General features: G+C 46.6%; 1 protein-coding gene across 1 annotated transcript in view; it reads right to left on the reverse strand.

Annotated features, from left to right (window-relative positions):
- LOC137439747 (uncharacterized) overlaps positions 1–10,003 on the reverse strand; it is a 167,372-nt gene extending 157,369 nt beyond the window's left edge. The window contains exon 1 of the mRNA XM_068135802.2: positions 9,847–10,003. Within this exon, the coding sequence (XP_067991903.2) occupies positions 9,847–9,965 (119 nt within the window). The 5' untranslated portion in view covers positions 9,966–10,003. The remainder of the gene's footprint in view (positions 1–9,846) is intronic.
- Positions 10,004–25,068: the final 15,065 nt, after the last annotated feature.

Below are 25,068 nucleotides of genomic sequence, written 5' to 3' on the forward strand. Positions count from 1 at the left end.
ATATATTTTAATTCCGTCTCGGTTTGAGTTAATCATCACAGGTGTGAAGACCGCCGGTGGATCCGTGAAGGTAAGCTTTTCGCCCCCCCCCCCCCCACCACCATCCCCCATTCCCCCACGCATATTCTCCACTATATTTTGACTGAACACCTTGGAGTGTTAAGCTCGTTTGGTCCTCCGTGTCACCCTGCGGTGTTCACCAGAGGGTAGTCACACGACAATAATCTGGAGAGAACAAACGTCAAACAAATAAAGACTATATGGCGGATTGACCTTTGCATCTCTTGCTTTAAAAAAAATTGCCAGCCATTGTTGGAGAAGCAAGTAGGAAATGGTATCACAACTTCTGCTATGGGAGCCATCGCAAGGCAAGAGGTCTCATGGCCACCCTGTTCTCATCTATGTGGATCAACTCAAGAGGGATACAAGTCTGATTCGGAACCAACTTCCAATTCTTATGGAAGATCATGAGGATTGCAAGAATCTCATCCATAATAATAAAAGGCAGTGTGTGTGTGTGTGTGTGTGTGTGTGTCCTCGATAACTCCAAAACCATGAAACCGAGTGGCCCCCAAACTTTGCATACTTCCCGACCTCCAAGAGAATGCATAAACGAAAACTGGGTGTTTCGGTGTGTTAAAACACCATTTTTGAAGATGATTAACGAGGTGCTCATAACAAAAAAAACACATAACAAACCTAACCAAAATGGTGGTCCACCAACTTTGGCAGCACACTGTTACATCACTGAGTTCTTAACCGCCATTTTGTTTCGGCCGATTGAAATTGCTCACCCACCAACATGGAACGTGAGCTGAGTTTAGAATTTAGACCATCGTGAGACAGGTTTCCTACGACGTATCTGCGGATATGGGTGCATATTTGTAAAGACAAGGGTGTTGTCTTTAGCCTTCAAAGACCCTTAGACAGGCAACTAGTTAGTCTTCAAAGACCCCCTCCCCCTCTCTCGATATTCCCATCATGAAGTGACGCTGCATTGCCCGGCAACGCTAGGTACCTTTGCTAGTCATACATACCCAAGTCTGCTCAAACAGATGATGACTACATGAGCTGTACTACATGAGATGACTGTACTGCATCAACGTTATCAGAAGCGTTTGCAGCATTTCATACATCGAGATGAGAGAAAGTGGCATACCTTACCCTCTTTGTTTTAAGCCAGTGGTTCCCAAACCCATGGTCACGACCCAAATGAGGGTCGCGAGGGTGTTCCTGAGGGTCACGGGACGGTCACAAAAAAGAAATATTAGTGTTATAAGGGGATTACTTCACTGGCACAATATGAAGGATTATTGAAATAGTAATTAAAGTAGAATAGTTGTGGATAATATAGCATCTGTTATGTTTGGAATTCACATGTTATAATTCACATGTTATAGTTCATATGTATGGGAAACGGAGGTGATGGTTAGTTTTGGAGAGTGGGAGGAGCTAAGGTAGAGAAAATCCTGATATCATAATAATTCACTGTTTCTTACATTGGGAAAACCTTGCCACTCAATGTTTGCAACTGGACCTTCATGTAGTTCTCAATAATGCTATCCAAATTGTGAATTATGTCAAGGCCAGGGCTTTAAACTCATGCATTTTTCATAAAATGAGTGAAAAGATGAGATCACATCACCAGGTCTTGCTGTTCCACTCGGGAAGTTGGCTCGGGAAGTTTGGGAAGTTCAGGAAGGAAGAACTCGGGAAGTTTGTTGGCTCTCTTGAGGGAAGATTCTCGGAAGAGTTCTTGAATTAAAAACGGAAATGGATTTTTTTTTTTTTTAACGTGAGAAGAGACATGCACTGGTAGACTGCTTTAAAGATGCTGCTTGGCTGGCAAAGCTTGCCTATTTGGGTGACACCTTCATGCACCTGAATGAACTGAATTCAGACAGGCAGGGCCGTAATCATACCATGGTGGACATAGGTGAAAAAATTGCCTCATTCAAGAAAAAGCAAGCTCTTTGGAGAGAAAAACTGACTAAAGGAAAAACGGCTGCCTTTCGAGAACTGGGTGCTGTGCTGGAAGATACGTCGGAAATATCGCTTGTTGATGTCAAAAGTATTTCCGAAGATCATCTGAAGAACCTTCAGGAAGAAATGGACAGGTATTTTCCAGAAAACGTCGACCTCAAGAAGCATAGTTGGATCAGAAATGTGTTCAATGTGGACGTCAGTGAAGGTGGAGAAGATATTCCGTGATTTCAAGAAGAACTTATAGAACTCCAGGAAAATCAAGTGCAGATGCAATGCTTTGAAAAGCTCCCATATTCGAAATTTTGGATCCAACTTGAGGATAAGCCCATTCTGACTTGGGAGGCAGAAAAAGCTCTTCTCCCTTTTCCAACAATATATCTCTGTGAACAAGGATTTTCAGGTCTTGTTGCAATCAAGACTAAAGCAAGGAACCATGTGGATCCTCAGCATGATTTGCGTTGTGCTCTGCCCATCAACATAAAACCAAACTTAGAGGAGCTTGCCCACAAAATGAAGCAGTAGCACGGTAGCCACTGAGAAAATGTGTAATAAAGTCTATTTTCATGTAAATTTGTTTTTCATTTTGTCCAATTGAAAACTCTTTGAAAATCATTATGTGTTAGTAATTAAATCAATGTCAGGGCGATGGGCTTAGGATCCTAAGGTCCTGAGTTCGAATCCCATTCAGCTGTTAAATTAATACCAGGTGAGGTTGACTCAGCCTGTCATCCTTCTGAGGTCGGTAAAATGAGTACCAGATAACTGGTTATAGAGAGGCAGCAGATGCGCCCACAGAAAAAATGATGCAACCAGCAGCTGGGTGGCTGCACTCGAACCACCATCAGGATGAAGATTCCCACACTGCCTTTGGCACTACACCACTAATGTACCAAAGGATGTGGCGAGCTCCGTCTTTATCGTCCCCAGTGGAGACAAGACAACCGGCTTGGTGCGACGTGTTTCGCGATGCAGCCTCCTTCCGGCCCCTCCCCCCCCCCCCCCACCCCCCTCCACCCCCCGCACACACAACGCCAGGTACTCCTGCTAGTATTATATATACACAAGTGAGTTACCCGTGCTACACACGGGTGGGAGGCCGGAAGCAAACAGGCAATGCAGATACGGCGAATGCTAAAGCATGAAACCAATAAATTCCACATTCCTGTAGCACCCTCAGTCACACGTCAGACATGGACAGCAAGTTCGTGAAGGACTTCCATGAAAAACGTACCCGTTCGCAATCAAACGGGTATGTTCACGTATAGAAACATCGATCGTGGGTCCGTGGCGAATCATTAGAAAGTAGAAACCATCACCGCATGTCGTAATTTACTTGAACTCGATATCTCTTTTTTCATTCCGAACAACATGACTCCAATCACAAATTAATCACAAAATAAACTTTTAACAACATTGTTAATGTTTCCTTCATTGTAAAAACTACCAAGTCAACAGTTAAAATGATTTTGAGCCGATAGGTGTTGCGGCCTTGGCAAGATGGATGGAGACAGCGATCTGTTAGCGTATACACCGCCCAAATAGCTATGTGGAATTCTCTTATATAGAGATTAAACTCACGTCGTTTGAACTTTGGCCGAGGTCATTATTTACTTTTCATGATGTTTATATATGAATCAAAAAGAAGATAATTGGTCTTGGGTCGTCCTGTCCTTTCCACATATCTCGTGGGATTGTGAGTTGGAGAGACGACCATGATGGCGGGGAGGGGGTTGGCATTCACTCAAGCAGGGATTCAACCCATGTCCTTATAAAAGGTCTTTGTCCGAGGTAACCGAGTCCGATCGGTGCAGTCGATCGGTGCAGCCGTGCAGCGATTGATGCAGCCGTTTGTGCGGCACCCGGGAAAATAACGTTATGCGGGAGTCCAAACCTGAAAATGCTGGAGGCCAAAGCTGAAATTGGAAAAACAATGTAGCCTATTTTACTCCAGGAGATCCCAGGATTACCCACCCAAAATATCGTTGCGATCGGTTCAGCCGTTTTTGCGGTACCTTCGAACGGCCGGACAGACGGACGGACATTTGGTGAATTATAGTAAGATACAGTCGTGGCCAAAAATATTGGCACCCTTGCACTTTTTTCAAATAACTCACAATTTTCCCGAATAATAAGTTGAAATTGACAAAAGTATTTGGTCTCCACAATTCTTTATTTCACTGTTAATATTACAGAACCTTTGTTTTTATTCAGAACTTCATATATCCTTTTAAATCAGAAAATAAAAAGAAATGGCATTGACCAAATTATTGACACCCGAGACTTAATATTTGCTAGCACAGACTTTGGACAATATAACTGCAGTCAAGCACTTCCTATAGCCATGAATGAGCTTCCTACACCTCTCTACTGGCAGTTTGGCCCACTCTTGTGCAAACTGCTCCAGTTCTCCCAGATTTGAAGGGTGCCTTCTCCCAACTGCTGTTTTCAGATCCACCCACAGGTGTTCATTGGGATTTAGATCTGGACTCATTGCTGGCCACTTCAGAACAGTCCAGCATTTTGTCTTGAACCATTCCTGGGTGCTTTCTAAAGTGTTTGGGGTCATTGTCCTGCTGCAAAATCCATGACCTTCGACAGAGACCCAGCTTTCTGACACTGGGTTCAACATTGCACTCCAAAATGCCTTGGTAATCTCCTAATTTCATGATGCCATACACACATTCAAGGCACCCAGTGCCAGAGGTAGCACAGCAACCCCAAAACATCATTGAACCTCCTCCATGTTTGACTGTAGGGAAGGTGTTCCTTTCTTTGAAGGCTTCATTTTGTTTTCTGTAAATATAGAGATGATGTGCTTTACGAAAAAGCTCTAATTTGGTCTCATCTGTCCACAGGACATTCTCCCAGAAAGATTTTTGCTTGTTCAGGTGTGTTTGGGCAAACTCCAGTCGGGCTTTCTTAGCAGTGGGGTCCTTCTGGGTCTCCTACCATAGAACCCCCTTTCATCGAGTTGGTGACGGATGGTCCAAGTTGAAACTGTCGTACCTTGTGCCTGAAGGTCAGTTTGAATCTGTTTGGCAGTTGCTCGAGGTGCTTTCAACACCATACAAACAATCCTTCGCTGCAATCTTTGATCAAGTTTTCTCTTCCGGCCACGTCCAGGGAGGTTGGCTACAGTGCCATGGGCCTTAAACTTCCTGATAACATTGCGAACGGTGAACACAGGAACATTAAGGTCTCTGGAGATGGATTTGTAACCTTGAGATTGTCCATGCTTGACTTGATTGGCCTCCTCAGACAATTCTCTGGTTTTCTTTCTTCTCTCCATGCTCATTGCGGTACACACAGTGACACAAAACAGCAAAATGACTCCTTTTCTTCATTCAAACTGGTTGAATGAGTGATTTTTATATTGCAGGCACTTGCAACTCACCGCAGGTGAGTTCAATTCCAAAGTAAAGAAGAATCACCTGCTTGAAATCTAATTATTTATAACAACTTCTACAACATGCCAATATTATTGTCAGGGCCATTTTAGGATTTCTGTGTGAAATAAGATAAGCTTTATTAATTTTTTCAGTTTTTTTTTGTTTGTTTGTTTTGTTCCACTGCAAACCAAATAAATACCTATGTGGATCCCAAAATATTTTTTAATTTCAAATATTTTCTGGAAGAAATGGTGAATTATTTGAAAAACGTGCAAGGGTGCCAATATTTTTTAGCCACGACTGTACATACATGTATTTCTTTAGTTTACATTGGAGCAAAACAAAAAGAGCTGAAAAATTACTAAACCTTAGCTTATTCCACATAGAAATCCAAAATTGGCCTGGACAATATTATTGGTACCTTTTAGAAGTTGTTCAATTAATTACATATATGCACTACCGGTCAAAAGTTTTAGAACACCTCAATTTTTCCAGTTTTTATTGAAATTTAAGCAATTCAAGTCCAGTGAATAACCTGAAATGGTACAAACAACAACAACAACAACAACAACAACAACAAGCATTTTAACGGCCATTTTCCCTGCTAGAGCAGGGGTTAGCCTTGCGGTCCCCATGACAATGTTCTCCATTTTGCCCTATTTTCTGCATCTCTCCTTGTTAACCCCCTTGCCCGCATTTCTTCTTCCACCATCTTTAGCCAAGTCTTCCTCGGTCTTCCCCGTCCTCTACTTCCTTCTACATTCATTTCCATCACTCTTCTCAACCAGTCACTTTCATCCTTCCTCAACACATGACCAAACCATCTCAACCTGTTCCTCTTCACAGCATCAATCACAGGCTCTATTCCCATCATCTTTCGCAATTCATCATTTGTCTTCCTCTCTCTCAACGATACTCCGCACATCCACCGAACCATTCGCATTTCCATCCTTTCCAAACTTCGTTGCTGCTCTACGTTCATTACCCATGTCTCGCTCCCATAAATCATAACACTTATCACACATGCAGCATACACCTTTCCCTTCAGCTTCAACGACACTCCCCTCCTCATCAGCACGCCACTCAGTTCCCGAAACCTCTTCCATGCAGATCTCACTCTAGCAACCGTTGCCGAGTCTGATCCACCTTCTCTATTCAGCATGTCTCCGAGGTAGCAAAATGTTTTCACACCTTCCAGCTTCACGCCGTCTCCAAGATCCAACTCAACATTTCCTCCATCTGCAGCTCCCTCTGTGCACACCTTACATTTGAATGTAGCTGCCACACTGGTTAATGACCCTCTTAGACCACGACATTTTTGATGAACCCACTCAGCGCACATTGTACATTGAATGGAGTTCACTCCGACACCCTTCCTACACACAGCACAGGGCCACTTCCCAGTTCTTTCCACCTCACCACATGCTTTACCACTTGCCATTACCTTCGTCTGTCTTTCCGATATTCACCTTCAGACCTTTTGTCTCCATACATTCCTTCCACTTGTTCATCTTTTCCTTCAGTCCATCCATACTTTCCGCAATCAACACCAGATCATCTGCACACAACAACTCCCACGGTAAACCCTCCTTTACGTTCTGAGCCAGCACCTCCATCACAGCTACAAATAGTAGTGGACTTAGTACCGACCCCTGATGCACTCCCACCTTCACCTCAAACTCACCACTGTTCCCGTCCTTCGTCCTTGCAGCTGTGCGCGCTCTTTTGTACATTTCCATCACTACTCTGATCAATTGAATTGTCCACAGGTGGACTCCAATCAAGTTATAGAGACATCAAGGATGATCTAAGGAAATTGGATGCACCTGAACTCAATTTGGAGTGTCATAGCAAAGGGGTTGAATACTTACTGACTTAAGACATTTCAGCTTTTCATTTTTAGGTCATCTCATCTCGATTCTTGAAGAGATTAAAATATAAAATGGTCGTGATGTCTGGATATCTGTCCATCCAGTCATCCGTCCATCCTTTAACTTTTTGCTGTTTTTACTACTCCTCCCCTATCACTCAGCTGGTTGTTCTGAAACTTTACACATGAATACAAGACAAAAGCTCCCACAATCGCTCTGGCTTCGATTGTTCGATTTCGGATCATTTGGGCTTTCGGGAGGGGGTGCGGGGAAGGGAAGGGGTGGGGGGAGGATTGACTTTGGATCCCCTCTCATCCCTTATTTACGAACAGATTGCTCTGAAATCCGATACAGCCCTCCTACTCGATGATCTACAGGATCGCTCGGTCTTAGATTTTCCGATTTCGGAAAACAGGGAGCTCCCGGGAGGGGGGGGGGGGGTTCCCCTAAATCAGCGGTGGTCTGAATTAACACTGCCTTTGCTTTTAATTGACACAAGGTGACAATGGACGAGACCTCACTCAGGGCTATTTTTAAATGATGTTGTAAAATTTTCTAAAAACAAAATTCCACTTTGACATTATGGGGTGTTATGTTTGGATCAGTGAGAAAAAAAAAATCTCACTTTAATCAATTTTAAATCCAGATCAAAATGTGAAAAAGGTTAAGGGGTGCGAATACTTTCTGAGGGTGCTGTAGGCTAATTGTAAGTTGCAACATAATTATTGTGATAAAAACAAAACAATTATTGACAATTGACCTCTGTATTATTTTGACAACAGCTATTTCCATGACGGTGTGTTGGTTTATCGTTTCTCAGAAATGGGGGAACGACACCTTTCATAAAGAAGCAACGACAGATGTGCAGCTCGTCCACCATCACAGGTGCATCGACAGACAATGAACCCGAACCCTTTCATTACCTGCATGTTGTTACCATCTCAACGAGTGCACAAAACACCAGCTTTCAATAAAACCATAACTTCACCATTTGGAGAGAATTCTCACATTATTCCTGATTACGAAACCTCCCTAATGCCAAAGCGTGTAGGCATCAGACATGGTGCAATGGAAATGGAAGGCTGTTGAACAGGTCGGTCCGCATACACCAAAGACAAATGTGTGTGCCAGTAGAAACGGAGACGTTTGTACTTATGCACCACACTGTACAAAACCAGATCCACACACGTGCTGTGGAGGATTCTGACACACCACGTGTGGGTGATCAGGATCCAAAACAGAACGACGGTGTGCAGATGGATGTTGTTGCATCTTGCCTCTCTTAATTGATGCCTTTAACCCAAGATGCAAGGTGAGGGCATCAGAACACAATGGCGTGCAATGGCAGGTGCAAGCATTGGTACTTGCGTTGTAACCAGGTATACTCATCAGAGGTACAGAGTTTGGTTTTCTATGGAGAATTAGACAGAGAGAAAGAGAAAGAGAGAACTTGACATACTGATAACTAGGCCAGGGAGAAAAGAGGAACAAGCAAAAATGGATGTACACAGTGCAAACTATTAGTTGAGTGTCACGAATGGGATTGAAGAAAAAATAAATAAATACATTTGTAACATGCAAACAGGTACAGGGCGTGTGGGGAGATTGGGGAGATTGGGGAGAAAGGGGGGGCGGGGGGGCGGGGAGGGAGGGTTCAGCGAAAGTAAAATAAGTATGGTGGAAAGCACAAGGTGACAATGAACGAGACACCAAGGATTAGAACAGGGAGTCGCTTCCACAGGGATGAAAGAATGGAGGTGAATGTTCAACTTAGATTTGGGGAGCAAAACCCTTTGCAAATTGTAGGAAAGGTCGAGTTGTGGTTGGGGGGTGGGTGGTGCGAGATGGCAGAGGGCAGGTGAGGGTGACATTAGGGAGGGGATGGAGAGGTGGGAGATGGGCGAGAGAAGGGGGATCTAGGCATGGGGGATTGGAGGTTAGGGTGGAGGATGGGGGATTGGAGGGTGGGCATGGGGATGGGGGATTGGAGGGTGGGCATGGGGAATGGATGCTCTTGTCCCCAACTTATGGTTCAGGTTGGTGCACATTAGTCCATGGGCCAGATAGGGTAAGTGGTACCAGAAATAGTTACATATCCTTGTTACCCATGACGAGCAAAGAGCATTCGCTTGTCGTTTAATATATCACAAGTTACTTTGTTTTTAAGTTAAAACAATTAAATGTACACATCATAATATGTCAATGGAATAATTACATTTAATTATGGTGAAAAATACAATGGCTAACAATACTGTACGTTGCGTGTCAGGGAGTGCTGATCAAGCTTCCTGGGTGGGTTTCTGTTGCAGTGTTAACACAAAATGATCAAAACAACAATAACATTCGCTATTCCACACAATATTCCGTCAATTTCACACAAAATTATTTCCGTTCCTAATTATTATTACTCCTGTGGTGAATATTATTTAATTATCTCTGTGTCCCCGAGGTCTCCGTGATCATTGCCCCACAACAAGATCGATGTCCTCCCTCAAATTGTGACCACAGAGTCATTAAGCAACTTGCTCACTTGTCCGATAGACAATCCCCATCGTGCTTTACGGGTATCCTCACATGCCCAAGGGGGTGCGATCACTCACCTGGACGAGCTGACGTCATTCTTCATATCGTTTTGCAGCGTCGCCACATCCGATTCCATCTCCTGAAAGAACTGGGTGAGTTTGCTCAACCTTTTCCGGAAGGTCTGTGAGAGTTCCATGATGTCGGCGGAATCACAACATACTCGCCGCACGCGCTCTCTTCCAGCTCTTCGTAGCGATCAGCTGGGAAAATGTATGGTGAGGGCGGAGCTTCAAGTCAGGTGCACTCGACGTGGATTGGCTGTTGCTGATACGTGGGCGGACGCAACATAACAAAAGAAGGTAGAAAGCATGTGAAAATGCAAAGCCCGTCCGTTTGTATTCAGTCGGCTTCTTCTTCTATATGCGAAAAATAACAAAAACAGTTTTAAAAAATACAAAATGAAAATTGATGATTTTATGCAGCCTTGACCTTTGAGCTAGAAGTAAAAAAGAAAAATCAGCTTCTTGCTTTTGATTGGCAATTGTGTAATACAATATGCAAATTCTTAAACCTTCAGGTCAATTGGACAAAAACTGACAATTGTATGCAAACTTAACCTTTGACCTTTTGATCTAAAAAAAAAAAAATTTATTATTTTTTTGTATTAGTGACTGTCCCTATTCACCTGTAAAACGGGGTGAATCGCGACAGCCATAAAAATCCTATTTATTCCTATTTAACCCATATATGGGGTTAATAGGGACTATAAGTTGCTTTTTAAAAAAACAAGACAACACTTTCAACCCAAATATCAACAAATCAGTATGGTTGTAGCGGTTACCGGAAGCATGACACAATTACCGTGCACGGGCCGATGACGCAACCGGCGGGTGGTCACGTGTCCGGACTCGCCCGGGCGTGTGCAGACTTGCCCTTGCCCTTCTCGGGCGAACACTTCCCTTGCATACCACGCCCCGTCGAGAGGCGTGACTTACCTATTTTGCATACCACGCCCCGCCTGAGAGGCGTGGTTTTGTGTGTTCAGTTTGCGATATAAATTGCCGCCCGTTCGAGGGGCGGACGGATTCAGTGTGCTCTTGAGTTCTTTGGTTTTGAGCTAAATAAATAGCTCGGTGAAACTTCGTTCCTGTGTCGTCCATTTTGTCTGGCTTTATCGTGCGAGCACAGCTCCCACATGGTTATCAATTTTCAGCGAAAAAAGTTTCCGAACTTTCTTTCAGTTTGTGTCCCTATTCACCTTGCTGTCCCTATTCACCCCATTTTACGGTACTTGGGTTTGGTTTGGGCGGCAACGAGGCCCCGACTTGCGGCTTCAAATTTGGCCAATCAGACCATTCAACCCAACGTGAAGCCTAAGGCCTGACTATCGCGATATGTTTTTCAGAGCTTCATTACTTGCTTCATGCTTGCTTCATTTCAGAGCTCCATCATTGCTTCACATATGAAATCTTTCCTCTTCTCCAATGGCTTGATCTCTGATCATCAATTTGGTTTCAGACCTGGTCACTCTACTCTGGACATGCTGCTTCTGCTTTCTCAACAATGGATGGAGGTCCTCAACGCCAAACAGGAGATTAGAGCTGTCTCCCTTGACATTTCACGTGCCTTCGATACGGTCTGGCACCCCGCTCTGCTCACCAAACTCTCCTCCTTTGGTATCCATGGAAATCTCCACGCATGGCTGGCAGACGTCCTCTCTGGTCGTAGTCAACGTGTGGCCCTGAATGGGTTTCTCTCATCTCCTCTTCCTGTTCAGGCTGGAGTTCCCCAAGGTAGTGTTCTGGGCCCTGTGCTTTTTCTGGTCTTCATCAATGATCTCTCTGACTCTCTTGAAAATCCTCTCTATCTCTTTGCTGACGACTCTACTCTCTGTCGCTCCATTCCTCATCCCTCAGATCGGCAGTCTGCAGCCTCCTCACTCTCTGCAGACCTGGACAAAATCACAGACTGGGCAAACAAATGCAACATGTCTTTCAATCCTGACAAATCTCACACTCTTACGATGTCTCTCCGAAAAGACCGACTGGACAACCCTCCCATCCACTTTCTGAATAATCCTTTCCAAGAAGTTCTGTCACTCAAGCTTTTGGGTCTCACTATTTGCCATGATCTTTCCTGGGAAAACCACATTTCAAATCTGGCCTCCAAAGCCAGTCGCCGACTGGGCATCCTCCGTCGTGCGAAGTCCTTCCTTGGCACACCTGAGCTCCTCACCACATACAAGGCTTTCATCCGCAGCTCTATGGAATACTGCTCTCCCCTCTGGTCTGGTGATCCTGCCTCACACCTAGCTCGTCTTCACGCTGTTGAAACCAAAGCGTTCAGAATCATTGGAATCTCCCGCGACAAAGCTAACTCCAAGGGCCTTTCACTCACTCACCGCAGGCAGGTTGGTGGTCTTTCCGTCTTCTACCGACTCCTCTCTGGCCTTGCCCCCCCAGCTCTCTCTGGGCTCTGTCCCCCAAATATTCCTACAGGTCGCACAAGATCTGCCTGCAACCCTCTTATGGTTAAACTGCCAAAATCAAGACTTTCTGCTCACCTTCACTCCTTCATTCCTCTTTTCTCCCACCTCTGGAACAAACTCCCTCACTCTCTTCAATCCCACTCCACCCTCCAGGTCTTTAAAACAGCTGTTCACCACCATCTCTTATCCTCCCCCATCCAAAACCTTGATCTTTTCTACCCCCGCTAATTTCGGTCCCCTTGTGTTTTATACCTCTCCCCCCCCCCACCCCCACCTTCCCACACCTCCTCCCCCCAAGCCCTCTCCCTCCCACACTTCTCCCTGCTCTCAAATGTTGTGGTTGTGTGCTTCCCCTTCTCTCCCCATCTTGTCTTCCGCTCCCTCTTTTTGTATATTTTGTTTGTCTGGTTGATTTGTTTGTGAAATAAATGTTAGCTCTTTCACGAGCCTCGATTCAGTATACGAAAAAAAAAAGAATAAGAAAAGAGCATCTGGAGAGGCTAAGGAACAAGACAGGCCCAAGACTGCCTAGGGGCACTCCAGCCTCCAATCTAAAAATATCTTTAAAATGTAATAGTGATACGATCAAGCTATGTCAGAAAATAACTTTAAGATTGACATTTTAACCACCTCCCCTTGTGTCCCTATTGTGGTCTTATCCTCACCCATCATGATAAGGCAAATGTATGCAACCTTCTACTTTGAAAGACTCCACTTAAACATACATGTTCCACTTGATTACAGCTTCCTACATTGTGTGAATTTTTACATCACTTACAGTATTTAATGGACTCCTTTAATGGGCTTCAAAGGTACTTATAGTCAATGGTCTTCAAAGTTGCTCCTTTCTTGAGGGTCATGGTGACACAGGAATTTTCTGAATCATCACTCTTGCAGAATGTGTCCCAAATACCACGCACAGCTTTGTGAGTGTGATTGTCTCGCATTCTATTTGCTCCATATTCGGTGGCGGAGGTTTTATTTTCACCCTGTCTGTCTGTCTGTATTTGTCGATATTGTTGCGAATATGGAATTTGGCCTCCATATCCGCTTGTAAATATTCCCCTATTTTCTCCGATACTCCCCAACTCTCCCTTACCCCATTCCCTAGTCCCATTGTCTGTAAACAACACCCATTAGAGCCGATCTTCCCCTTCATCCCCCCATTAAATGTCGTGCCCAGGTCCCCCGCACCACACGTAGACAATTATAGGACATCTTGCTAGTTATTCTTAATCTATGTCAGTTAAGGACTTGTTTCCATTAATTATGACTCTTCGTTGCACCAGAATGTGATTATATGGCACCTGTTAGGAAGTTTAGGACCTCCCCATACCTCTCCGCATCTCTTCCCCATGAAGAAGCGCCAACTACAACAACAACAACAAAAGAGGGGGGCGGCGCGGTGACGGCATGGGGAGTGGGCGTCCTCCTTCCGGCTCGGTTAGCCACCATTGACCACGCGCTCCACGGGGTTACCACGAAGGGGCTCCCTGTCGGCCCCTCGTCAAGGGCGGAGCCGGTAACCCCCGCACCCAATGAGAAGCCATGGGCCGATGCCATCTGGGGCGGCGCTAACGAGCCGAGGGCGTGTCACTCCCCGCCGGATATATACGCGGCCCCGCGCCGGACGTGACAAGAGATGCGCCCCGAGCTTGGAAGGAAAAGACGCCACCCTCCCGAGCGCTGAGCGACCTCCCCAGCTTGAGACCAAAGTCGCGACCCACAAGCGCTGTGATACCTTCACGCATCTCTGGACACCACCGTACGTGATTCTGTCCCTGAGCCAGGTGCACCTGAGCCATCGCGACCTGCCTCCCCTTTTCATCAACCCCCGTGTGAGTCAGCATTTTGTCCCGTGTGTCTGTCGTCTGTCCGGGGATAATATAAGAGTGTGTCTAAGTGCCTGTCTTCCTGTAATATACCTCTAGCCCCTGTAATCTAACCTTTTTCCGTACGAATATACTTGAGAATCGAAACCCTGGTGTCGTATTGTGTCATTATAACCCAGCCGGGTGTCTTCTCTTTCCTATTGAGCCAGCGTAGCGCGATTAGTCAACATTCGGGCACAATCGGGTAACTTGTACGGATACGGCGGCCATCCCGCTCGGCCCACCATACCATCAAAGTCGTATCTGTAACAATTGGTGTCAGGAGTGGGATTCGAGGCCCGACCAAATTTTGAAGAAAAAAAAAAAAAACGAATAGAGGAAAAAAAAAAATTTGGTCAAAATTTGGAGCGGCCGAAATTTGTTTTGTTTTACGAAACTCGAATTTTGCAAGTCGCGCTATGGCGGATCAAGACGGCTGGGGTCCGGTAGGGGAGAGTGAGGTAGGGTCGATCCAGGACCAAAATGAGGGACAGGAGGAGAGCGAAGCAGTGAGGGCGGCAGGTTCGCAAAATAGCGCCGTCACGCACGAAGAAGCGGGCGCGCAAAATGGCGCCTCGCTGATCACCGCGCCAGCGACCGTGGCAGCGCCCCCGGTGGATTGGAACTTGTTTTTTTTCATACAAATGAAGGCCCTTATGGCCCAGAATAGCGAGAAAATGAGGGAGGAAATGAGGGCTGATAATGAGCGATTGGGTGAGCGGTTGGGAAACCGGATGGATGCTCAGGGTGAGCGATTGGAGGGCCAAATGGGGGTAATGAGGGACGAAGCGAGGGGTACCAGTGAGAAGTTAGACAATAATTTTGAGGAGTTAGACAAGAAAATTGAGAAGTTAGACAATAATTTTGAGGAGTTAGACAACGGGATAAAAGAAGTAAAGAATGGGTTAACGGGGGTAGAAAACAGAATGGCCGCTCAAGAGAATCAAATGGAAGGGATGCAAAAAGGGTTAGAGGGGTTAGAAAACAGTATGGAAGGCAAATTGAGGGACATGAGGGACCAAGCGGAAAGGGAAGTTAAACAAATGGAGCAGCAGATAGAGGGGGTCAGAATGGGGGTAGAAACCAAACTGGATGCTCACAGGGAGGAAATGGAGCAGATGAGGGTGGCATCTGGGCAGGAGATGCAAGTGATGGGAGAGGAGATCAGAAGAGGAGTGAGTGAGGAGGTCGGAGGAGTGCGCGAGGAGGTGAGGCACTGTGAGGAGCACATGGAAAAGGAGGTGAGAAAGGCGACTGTAAAGTTACAAGGGGGCATAGAGGACCTGACGCAAGAGGTGGAGCAGCTGACGGTGGGACAGACGGAGTTAGTGGAGCAGGTTCAAAGGAACACTGCGGTATTAGGAGGTTTAAAGGCGACACAGAAAGAACTCAAAGATGACTTGGTAGCGACGAAGAGGGAATGTCAGATGGTACGTGAGGGACTGACAACGAGGTTGGACGAAGTGATAGAGGTTATGGAGACGAAGGACCGGCAGGTGAGGACGCACATGGAAACGGTCAAGGTAGCCTTGGAGGACGAGCTTGAGGAGACGTACCGGGGAATAAAAGAGGTGAAGCACAAATTAGAAGAAGTGGAAGAAGGGATGAGTGAAATTAAGAAGCGACGGAGAGGGGATAAGAAGGAGATAAAGGAGGAGATAAAAGAATTGGTCCAAAGTCTGTGTTTGGATCGTGATGATGTGCTCATTAACCGGATGAGGGATTCGCAGGTGATGGAGGAGAAGCGAAGAGGAAGAGGACCCGGTGTAAGTGGTGACCAATATGGTCGTGCGTAGGATGCGCCAGGGGATTTAATAAGCTTGGGGGTCGAGATGGACCCGGGTGTTCGTGAGAGGCCGTTGGTGAAGTGTGCGACAGGTCTGGTGTGCGAAAAAGGAGGTGTGCGAGAAAGTCCGACTCTGGGGTGTGTGAGGAAAAAGTGCGTGCCAAGGAGTGAGTGTGCTGGCGAGAGTGAGTCGGTCGTAGCGTGTGTGCGAGGGAGCACATGGAAGCGCGGTGTGGTGAGTGTTACAGAGGGTGTGACGGGAGAGTGTGCGCAAGAGTGTGCGCGAGCAAGGTGTGTGACGGACAGGTGCATGAGGAAAGAGTGCGCTGTCAGAAGTAAGGAAGAGTGTCCACCTGTGGTGAGTGTTACAGAGGGTGTAACGGGAGAGTGTGCGCGAGAAAGGTGTGTGACGGACAGGTGCATGGGGAAAGAGTGTGCTGTCAAGAGTAAGGGTGAGTGCGTTGTCACGAGTGGAGGTGAAAGTAGTGAGAGTGACATGGAGCGTGAGTTAGTTGTGACAGGTGAGCGAGGATGTACACCTGGGATGGAAGGATGCACACCTGGAATGGTAGAGCGTGAGTGGGAATGCACGCTGGAGTTGGTGGTGAGGCACGTGGTTGGGTGTGCGAATGAGAGCACACCTGTGATTGTCACAGAGGAGGTGACCGAGGAGGGGGCGCGAAGAGGTGTATTGGTGAGGTGTGCTACCAACGAGTGTGTGCCAAAGTGTTCGGTGGTCAGGTGTGTGACCAAGGCTGTGAGTGGAATGGGTGTGCCTGGGTGTGTAAGGAACGGTACGAGGAGCATGGGCACGGCTGGATGTGTGAGCAAGGAACGGGCTGCGGGGTGTAAGCGTCCAGGTGAAGCATCGACGTTACACGGGTTAGAGGTTAGAACGACTTATAGCCGAAGCAGGCCCTCGGTGCGTGCCGGGCCTCGCTTTGAACGGCCGCGTCCAGGCTCCACTAGGCGGAGCTGGCAGCCCGATAGAAAGGGTCGTCATGGCGACCACTTTTTGGTGAGACGTGCCGGCAGGTCGAGAGCGGGACATTGGATGGCTCCGTGCCGAGATGGTGCGTGGGATCTCGGCACGGGTAAGCCCCCATCCCTGCACCGAGTGCCGGACGCATCCAGCCGCTGGCACAGAACAACCCGCATTCATTGCTTGGCTTTACGAAGCCGGGCTTTGGACAGGGATTGGCGCACCGAGAGGTATTAGTGAGTCGACTGGGTGATGAGGTTAGTGTTTTGGCCCCGAAATTAGAAAAAGGCGAAATTTGATGATTGGCAAAGGATTGGCAGAGTGATGATTGGTAATGGTACAGTGATTGGCAGATGATTGGCAAATTTTTGATTTGTTGAAATTTGATGTGCAAAATTGGTAGTGAGAGACCCCCGACGTGGTGGGATGGCATCCCTGCCACCCTTTCCATGTGTGGGGGGCAAAGGAGCAATAGCTTATGGGGTGTATGGCAGTGAAAACTAGCCCGGGTGGGTTAGGATATGGTGTGTAGGGATCTAGCGAAGATTGACATTAGGTAACGTTAAGATTAGTTAGTGACTGATACCTGTAGTGGGGACGCAGGTAGATTAGTGTGGATTATAATGACGAGGGAGCGCAATAGTTAAAGGGACGACTGGGAAGCGCAAGTTTCAGAAGGGAGTAGTTAGCTGAGATGATGCCGTGTGTGTGAGAATTGAACAGGTGTGATTGCACAGGTGTGCAACTGGACAGGTGTGTGGAGCAGTGTATGAGTAGTGAGTGTGTGGATCAGCGCGAATGCGCTTGGGGAGAGAAGGGTGCAGGTGGCACCAGGTGTGAGAGCACAGGTGTGCAGGTACCGGTGTGTGGAGAGAGTTGGAGTGAGTGGTACGGAGTGGTGTGCATGGTGCGAAGGTGTGGATGGGGGAAGAGTGGACCCCTTTCACGAGCACCCGGGGCGGGTAGTGTAAGTGTTAGGTAGAGGGTGCAGGTAAATTGTGGTTGGATATTGGCATTTGTGGTGCGGTTGCAGAATGGTGTTGTGAATGGGTGCATTAGTGTTGTGGAAATGGCTGGGCGTGTAGCCTGTTAGTGTGTGTAGTTGGTTGGGCACTCCACCACTGTGAGGATGTCGGCCAGGTGAGGCCGCAGGTGGGCTCTGGGAGCCGGTAGTTGTGAGTGGGTGCCTGAGGATCCCGGGTGTGGATCGGGCAGCCCAGTGCCAGAGAGGGCACGGAGTGGGGAGAGAGCCAGAGGGCCTTCCCCAGGTAGTTAGGTTAGGGTGAGGAGCAGGTAAGCTCGGAGGCAACTGCAGTGGTGGAGGTGTGCAGGTGGGTAGACCCACTGGGAGAGGTACACGCCGCAGCCCAGAAATTGTGCGAGGGCACCGGGAGATGAATCGGGGGAGTGAGACCCCAAATTGAAGAGCACCACAGTTTGGCCAATGGGAATTGGTTTTTAGAACCCATAGCGTAAGAGGACCAATGGTTTGGCCGGAGAAAGACCCCGGGTAGTGTAAAGTTGTTAAAGTCATTTAGGAGATAGTTAGGATTGATGAACCTGTCGCACCATACGCAGCCACTTGCCTGTGGTGATGATGATGACTCCACACCTGTGTTTTCTTTGGTTGTGTTGCAGAAATGAGAATTGCTGTGAGGATTTGTGAGACGCATCACGACGTGGATGAGACATTGGGGTGATTCCATCTCTCCCTCCCTAGGAGGGACTGATGATGAATTGGTGATGGCAAATTTTGATGTTCAGTTGGAGATGGCAAATTTTGATGAGAGTTGAAAATGGCAAATTTGATTGGTTAGGAGGGAGAGAAGACGAATTTGGTATATGGGAGGAACGGGGAAGACAGTAGGGATGTTTGTTGATTTGTAAAGTAGATGTTTATGAGTAGTGTTGTGTTGTGTGGATGCAGTAAGGGGTAAGGGAGGGGCCATGTAGGTTACCTGGTGGGGGGGGGGGCGTACGATAGGAACGTACCTGTCTCACCTGGTTCCCATGTGCCCCCAGTGTGCATTACCTTATATTGCGTGCACTTTTGCGCCCTTACCACCTTACTCACTTGTCTGCTTCTTTTGTCTCCCACCTCCGAGGATCTGGCTTTGGGGTAGAGAGAGAGGAGAGAGAGGTGCTGGCTGCGCAGTTGTGGGCCTGCACTTTCGCTGTTCGCTGCCTGGATCGGTACACCATATGGACCGCAATGTTTGTGGCCACCCACAATGGACCGCAGTTCGTTTGCGGCCAAGCACCACCCGGGGATGGACCTATGGATCAACGTGGCACCTATGCCATACAGGTGAACCACTAATAGTTAACACCACCAAGTGCACCACAAGAAGAGCAAGAGACACCTGCAGGGTTAGGGGTTGTTGAAGTTATTTTTATTCCAATGAACAATGGTGACTGCACCGATTGGTGGTGGGGTGGTGCTGTTGATGCTCGGGAAAGGGTGCTCTGCACGTTATTAAAGGCCGTCGGATACAGAGCACTCGTGGGTTGGTGTATCGATGTTGGCAAGCGCGCTCTCTCTATGCATAACATCTGCATGTGTTCCTCCAAAAACAGGTCCTGGATCGTAGTGTAAATAGCAGCGTAGTCTTGTAAATAATGCTCCCTACCGGCTGTATGTTTAGTTTGAGAATTCTTTCCGGATTCGGTTATCCTGTGGGTGTGTTTCTGTGAGGAGAAGGGTGCAACGTCGCAGGGGGACATATTTACTCATTTGTGAATATCAGTAAAACTGTCGCACTCAGGGTAGAGTTAATAGTAGAGGGAACTACATTGCGTGCCACACTAAAGTAGGTAAAAATTTATCGGGTCGGGACGCCCCGAGGGTAGAGAAGGGTGCAATGTTGCGAATATGGAATTTGGCCTCCATATCCGCTTGTAAATATTCCCCTATTTTCTCCGATACTCCCCAACTCTCCCTTACCCCATTCCCTAGTCCCATTGTCTGTAAACAACACCCATTAGAGCCGATCTTCCCCTTCATCCCCCCATTAAATGTCGTGCCCAGGTCCCCCGCACCACACGTAGACAATTATAGGACATCTTGCTAGTTATTCTTAATCTATGTCAGTTAAGGACTTGTTTCCATTAATTATGACTCTTCGTTGCACCAGAATGTGATTATATGGCACCTGTTAGGAAGTTTAGGACCTCCCCATACCTCTCCGCATCTCTTCCCCATGAAGAAGCGCCAACTACAACAACAACAACAAAAGAGGGGGGCGGCGCGGTGACGGCATGGGGAGTGGGCGTCCTCCTTCCGGCTCGGTTAGCCACCATTGACCACGCGCTCCACGGGGTTACCACGAAGGGGCTCCCTGTCGGCCCCTCGTCAAGGGCGGAGCCGGTAACCCCCGCACCCAATGAGAAGCCATGGGCCGATGCCATCTGGGGCGGCGCTAACGAGCCGAGGGCGTGTCACTCCCCGCCGGATATATACGCGGCCCCGCGCCGGACGTGACAAGAGATGCGCCCCGAGCTTGGAAGGAAAAGACGCCACCCTCCCGAGCGCTGAGCGACCTCCCCAGCTTGAGACCAAAGTCGCGACCCACAAGCGCTGTGATACCTTCACGCATCTCTGGACACCACCGTACGTGATTCTGTCCCTGAGCCAGGTGCACCTGAGCCATCGCGACCTGCCTCCCCTTTTCATCAACCCCCGTGTGAGTCAGCATTTTGTCCCGTGTGTCTGTCGTCTGTCCGGGGATAATATAAGAGTGTGTCTAAGTGCCTGTCTTCCTGTAATATACCTCTAGCCCCTGTAATCTAACCTTTTTCCGTACGAATATACTTGAGAATCGAAACCCTGGTGTCGTATTGTGTCATTATAACCCAGCCGGGTGTCTTCTCTTTCCTATTGAGCCAGCGTAGCGCGATTAGTCAACATTCGGGCACAATCGGGTAACTTGTACGGATACGGCGGCCATCCCGCTCGGCCCACCATACCATCAAAGTCGTATCTGTAACAATATGTTGGTTCACGAGTTATCAGAGTGACCACTATATTCGTCATGGGTGTCTTTCTGTCTGTCTGTCCGCAGCATAACTACCCGATGATATCATCCGATCTTGATGAAACATGGGTGGGAGGTTGATATCATGATCTAGTTGTGTCCTGCCTAGAGTGGGCGTATTGCGCCCATTGTGGGCGGAGCCACGCCCGAAAAAGATGTATTTTCAGGGGTAATCGAGTTCAAGCTACATCTTCTCCGAGGGGTTTAGTGTAATCTGACAGGGGTTTCGGTATTTCGTTAGGCCAATGTCATGTGTCTAGCCCCACGGAGCTCGATTTTTCATTTTCGCCCCAAGGTCAAGGTCACAAGGTCACGAAATTTAGAAAAGTCGATTTTTGATGGTTTTATTACATTGTTCGCTTCCTGATAGGGTGAAATGTCGTACCAAATTTATGGTTTTATATTATCACATACATCATGAAATACAAGTTTTCCGACAAATGTCAGAATCTTCGACCTTTGACCTTTGAAGGTCACAAAGGTCAAATTTTCAAAGTTGTCGGAATCGAACTGAATTTTCGGTATTGTTTAGCTAACTAACCTCATAACTGATTATACATTCTTTTCTATCTCATTTCAAGGTCAGTCACCTTCGTTTTGACATTTCAAGGTCACAAAGGTCAAATTTTCAAAGTTGTCGGAATCGAACTGAATTTTCGGTATTGTTTAGCTAACTAACCTCATAACTGATCATACATTCTTTTCTATCTCATTTCAAGGTCAGTCACCTTCGTTTTGACATTTCAAGGTCACAAAGGTCAAATTTTCAAAGTTGTTGGAATCGAACCAAATTTTCGGTATTGTGTAGCTAACTGGTTTCATAACAGATAATACATTCCTATTTATATATTTTCAATGTCGGTTTTGACCTTTGTCATTGAATACCGCTCACTCGTGAACCATCGTGGTCTCCTGACTTGTTTGACTTAAGTTGAGTAGGTGATAAGAACAATCCAATTTTGGTTGAGGTCTGGATGCAGATCTGGCGATCAGTGGGATAGGTAAGGTCTATTGTGGCCATAAGGTTCCGCTAAAATCAAAGTCTCTCTATTGTGGCCATCCCACTAAAATCAAAGTCTCTCTATTGTGGCCATAAGGTCCCACAAAAATCAAAGTCTCTCGATTGTGGCCATCCCACTAAAATCAAAGTCTCTCTATTGTGGCTATCCCACTAAAATCAAAGTCACTCGATTGTTGCCATCCCACGAAAATCAAAGTCTCTCGATTGTGGCCATCCCACGAAAATCAAAGTCTCTCGATTGTGGCCATCCCACTAAAATCAAAGTCTCTCTATTGTGGCCATCCCACAAAAATCAAAGTCTCTCTATTGTGGCCATAAGGTCCCACAAAAATCAAAGTCTCTCGATTGTGGCCATCCCACTAAAATCAAAGTCTCTCTATTGTGGCCATCCCACTAAAATCAAAGTCTCTCTATTGTGGCCATCCCACTAAAATCAAAGTCTCTCGATTGTGGCCATCCCACGAAAATCAAAGTCTCTCGATTGTGGCCATCCCACGAAAATCAAAGTCTCTCGATTGTGGCCATCCCACTAAAATCAAAGTCTCTCAATTGTGGCCATCCCACGAAAATCAAAGTCTCTCGATTGTGGCCATCCCACGAAAATCAAAGTCTCTCTATTGTGGCCATCCCACTAAAATCAAAGTCTCTCTATTGTGGCCATCCCACTAAAATCAAAGTCTCTCGATTGTGGCCATCTCACGAAAATCAAAGTCTCTCGATTGTGGCCATCCCACGAAAATCAAAGTCTCTCGATTGTGGCCATCCCACTAAAATCAAAGTCTCTCGATTGTGGCCATCCCACGAAAATCAAAGTCTCTCGATTGTGGCCATCCCACGAAAATCAAAGTCTCTCTATTGTGGCCATCCCACTAAAATCATAGTCTCTCGATTGTGGCCATGCCACTAAAATCAAAGTCTCTCTATTGTGGCCATCCCACTAAAATCAAAGTCTCTCGATTGTGGTGTTGAAGATGTTTACATAAACAAAGCCATGAACGCTTAACTTGTTGAAGATGTTTGCATGAACAAAGTCATGAACACTTGTAAATATTTTTCACTAGCCGAAACCCGTGGAACATCCACGGAAGGGAGGATGTGGTGTATGGATAGAGTGTACCATTATTGATGGCATTGGGGATTTGCTTGTCCGAGTAAGAGTTAGGAAGAAAGATGAGAATGAAGAGTGCGTATATGAACAACGATCGCCGACACCGGCACAAATGCATGCTCTGGATTGTCCACTCAGTGGACGGCTTGCTGTCGCCTTCGCCTGTCCAATCAGCGGACGGCTTGCTTCGCCTTCGCCCAGCAGACGCCAATACGATGGCGTCGTAAGATGGCGTCGTATCGGCAGTTAATCGGATGCTTTTGGGCCCCAACGTCGGCTAATTCAGATTTTTCGAGTATGTCTGTACGTGATAAACAAAGAGCGAGGTTCGTAGATCGTAAATCCATTGGTGCCGTGGGCATCGGGTCACTGGGTGCGGCGTAAAAGGGATAACAAATTCGAGTCCTTACGCTATTATTATATAGACTAGCCGAAACCCGTGGAACATCCACGGAAGGGAGGATGTGGTGTATGGATAGAGTGTACCATTATGGATGGCATCGGGGATTTGCTTGTCCGAGTAAGAGTTAGGAAGAAAGATGAGAATAAAGAGTGCGTATATGAACAACGATCGCCGACACCGGCACAAATGCATGCTCTGGATAGCCGAAACCCGTGGAAAATCCACGGAAGGGAGGATGTGGTGTATGGATAGGGTGTACCATTATGGATGGCATAGGGGATTTGCTTGTCCGAGTAAGAGTTAGGAAGAAAGATGAGAATGAAGAATGCGTATATGAACAACGTATTTATTGCAATCTACTTAAATGACAACGCTACGATATACTTTTGAAAAATGAATGGATTCGTAATAGGAATCGGCAGAGCACCACTCTGGGATTGTCCAATCAGCGGACGGCTTGCTTTCGCCTTCGCCTGTCCAATCAGCGGACGGCTTGCTTCGCCTTCGCCCAGCAGACGCCAATACGATGGCGTCGTAAGATGGCGTCGTATCGGCAGTTAATCGGATGCTTTTGGGCCCCAACGTCGGCTAATTCAGATTTTTCGAGTATGCCTGTCCGTGATAAACAAAGAGCGCGGTTCGTAGATCGTAAATGCATTAGTGCCGTGGGCATCGGGTCACTGGGTGCGGCGTAAAAGGGATAACAAAGTCGAGTCCTTACGCTATTATTTATATAGATAACACTGGGAAAAAGAGTATGAAAAGAGTATAAAAAAAGTATGAAATGCATTTTTCAATAATATGAGTATACATAACAGGGTATATGCCTCAGAAGTCAGAACATTTAATTGGTTGTTGAATCTGACTACGGCGGCCATTTTTTGCTAACAAAACGAAACACTGCTCTTAAACGCTTGCTCCACTTACCAAACGGCTTGCAAAGCGATTGATACGAAACAAATGGCTTGGAAAGCGATAGCAAGCCGTTTGCTAATGGGACACACTCCCAGGAGTTGTACAATGCTGGTATACGCCCGTGTGCATTTAGCGGTGTATAAGCTTTAAGCGTCGTTTAGTCTTTTTTAAACTGAATGATATTTGAACTGAACGATTTGAATGAAATTAATGCAGTTATCACTACTTGTAAAAACAATATCGCAAGACAAGAAAACTGTAGGATAAAAGCATCACGAACTAATTATGCTCCAGGAAAGCTCGGCTGAAAGGAAAGCATGATAGGAATATGATTTATCAAGAAGAAGAAGAGGTGTATAGTTGTGGCTGAGCAACGTCAAAACGTTGCATTCTCGCTAACATTTTATTTTAATCAAAATATATTACATTTTAAAAATCGGTTTGTTTACGTTTGTTGTTGCTTTACCTTTTCTCGGCAGCCATCATCTATACGGTATTTATAGATATCAGTTCAAAAGAGCGGTGTATAGGTACTCCAGCCTAAGTCCATTGGTGTTCACGTTTAATTTAAGCGACATCCGATTAAACAAAAAAGGAATAGTTTGTGGTTGACGATATTGGAGGAAAATAGACAAATCCCTGGAACTTCCTCAATTAACGAAGCACGTGTAGTATAGTGGTGAAATAATGA

Source organism: Myxine glutinosa, chromosome 14 (assembly GCF_964187855.1).
Source record: "Myxine glutinosa chromosome 14, kmMyxGlut1.1, whole genome shotgun sequence".
Lineage (NCBI taxonomy): Eukaryota > Metazoa > Chordata > Myxini > Myxiniformes > Myxinidae > Myxine > Myxine glutinosa.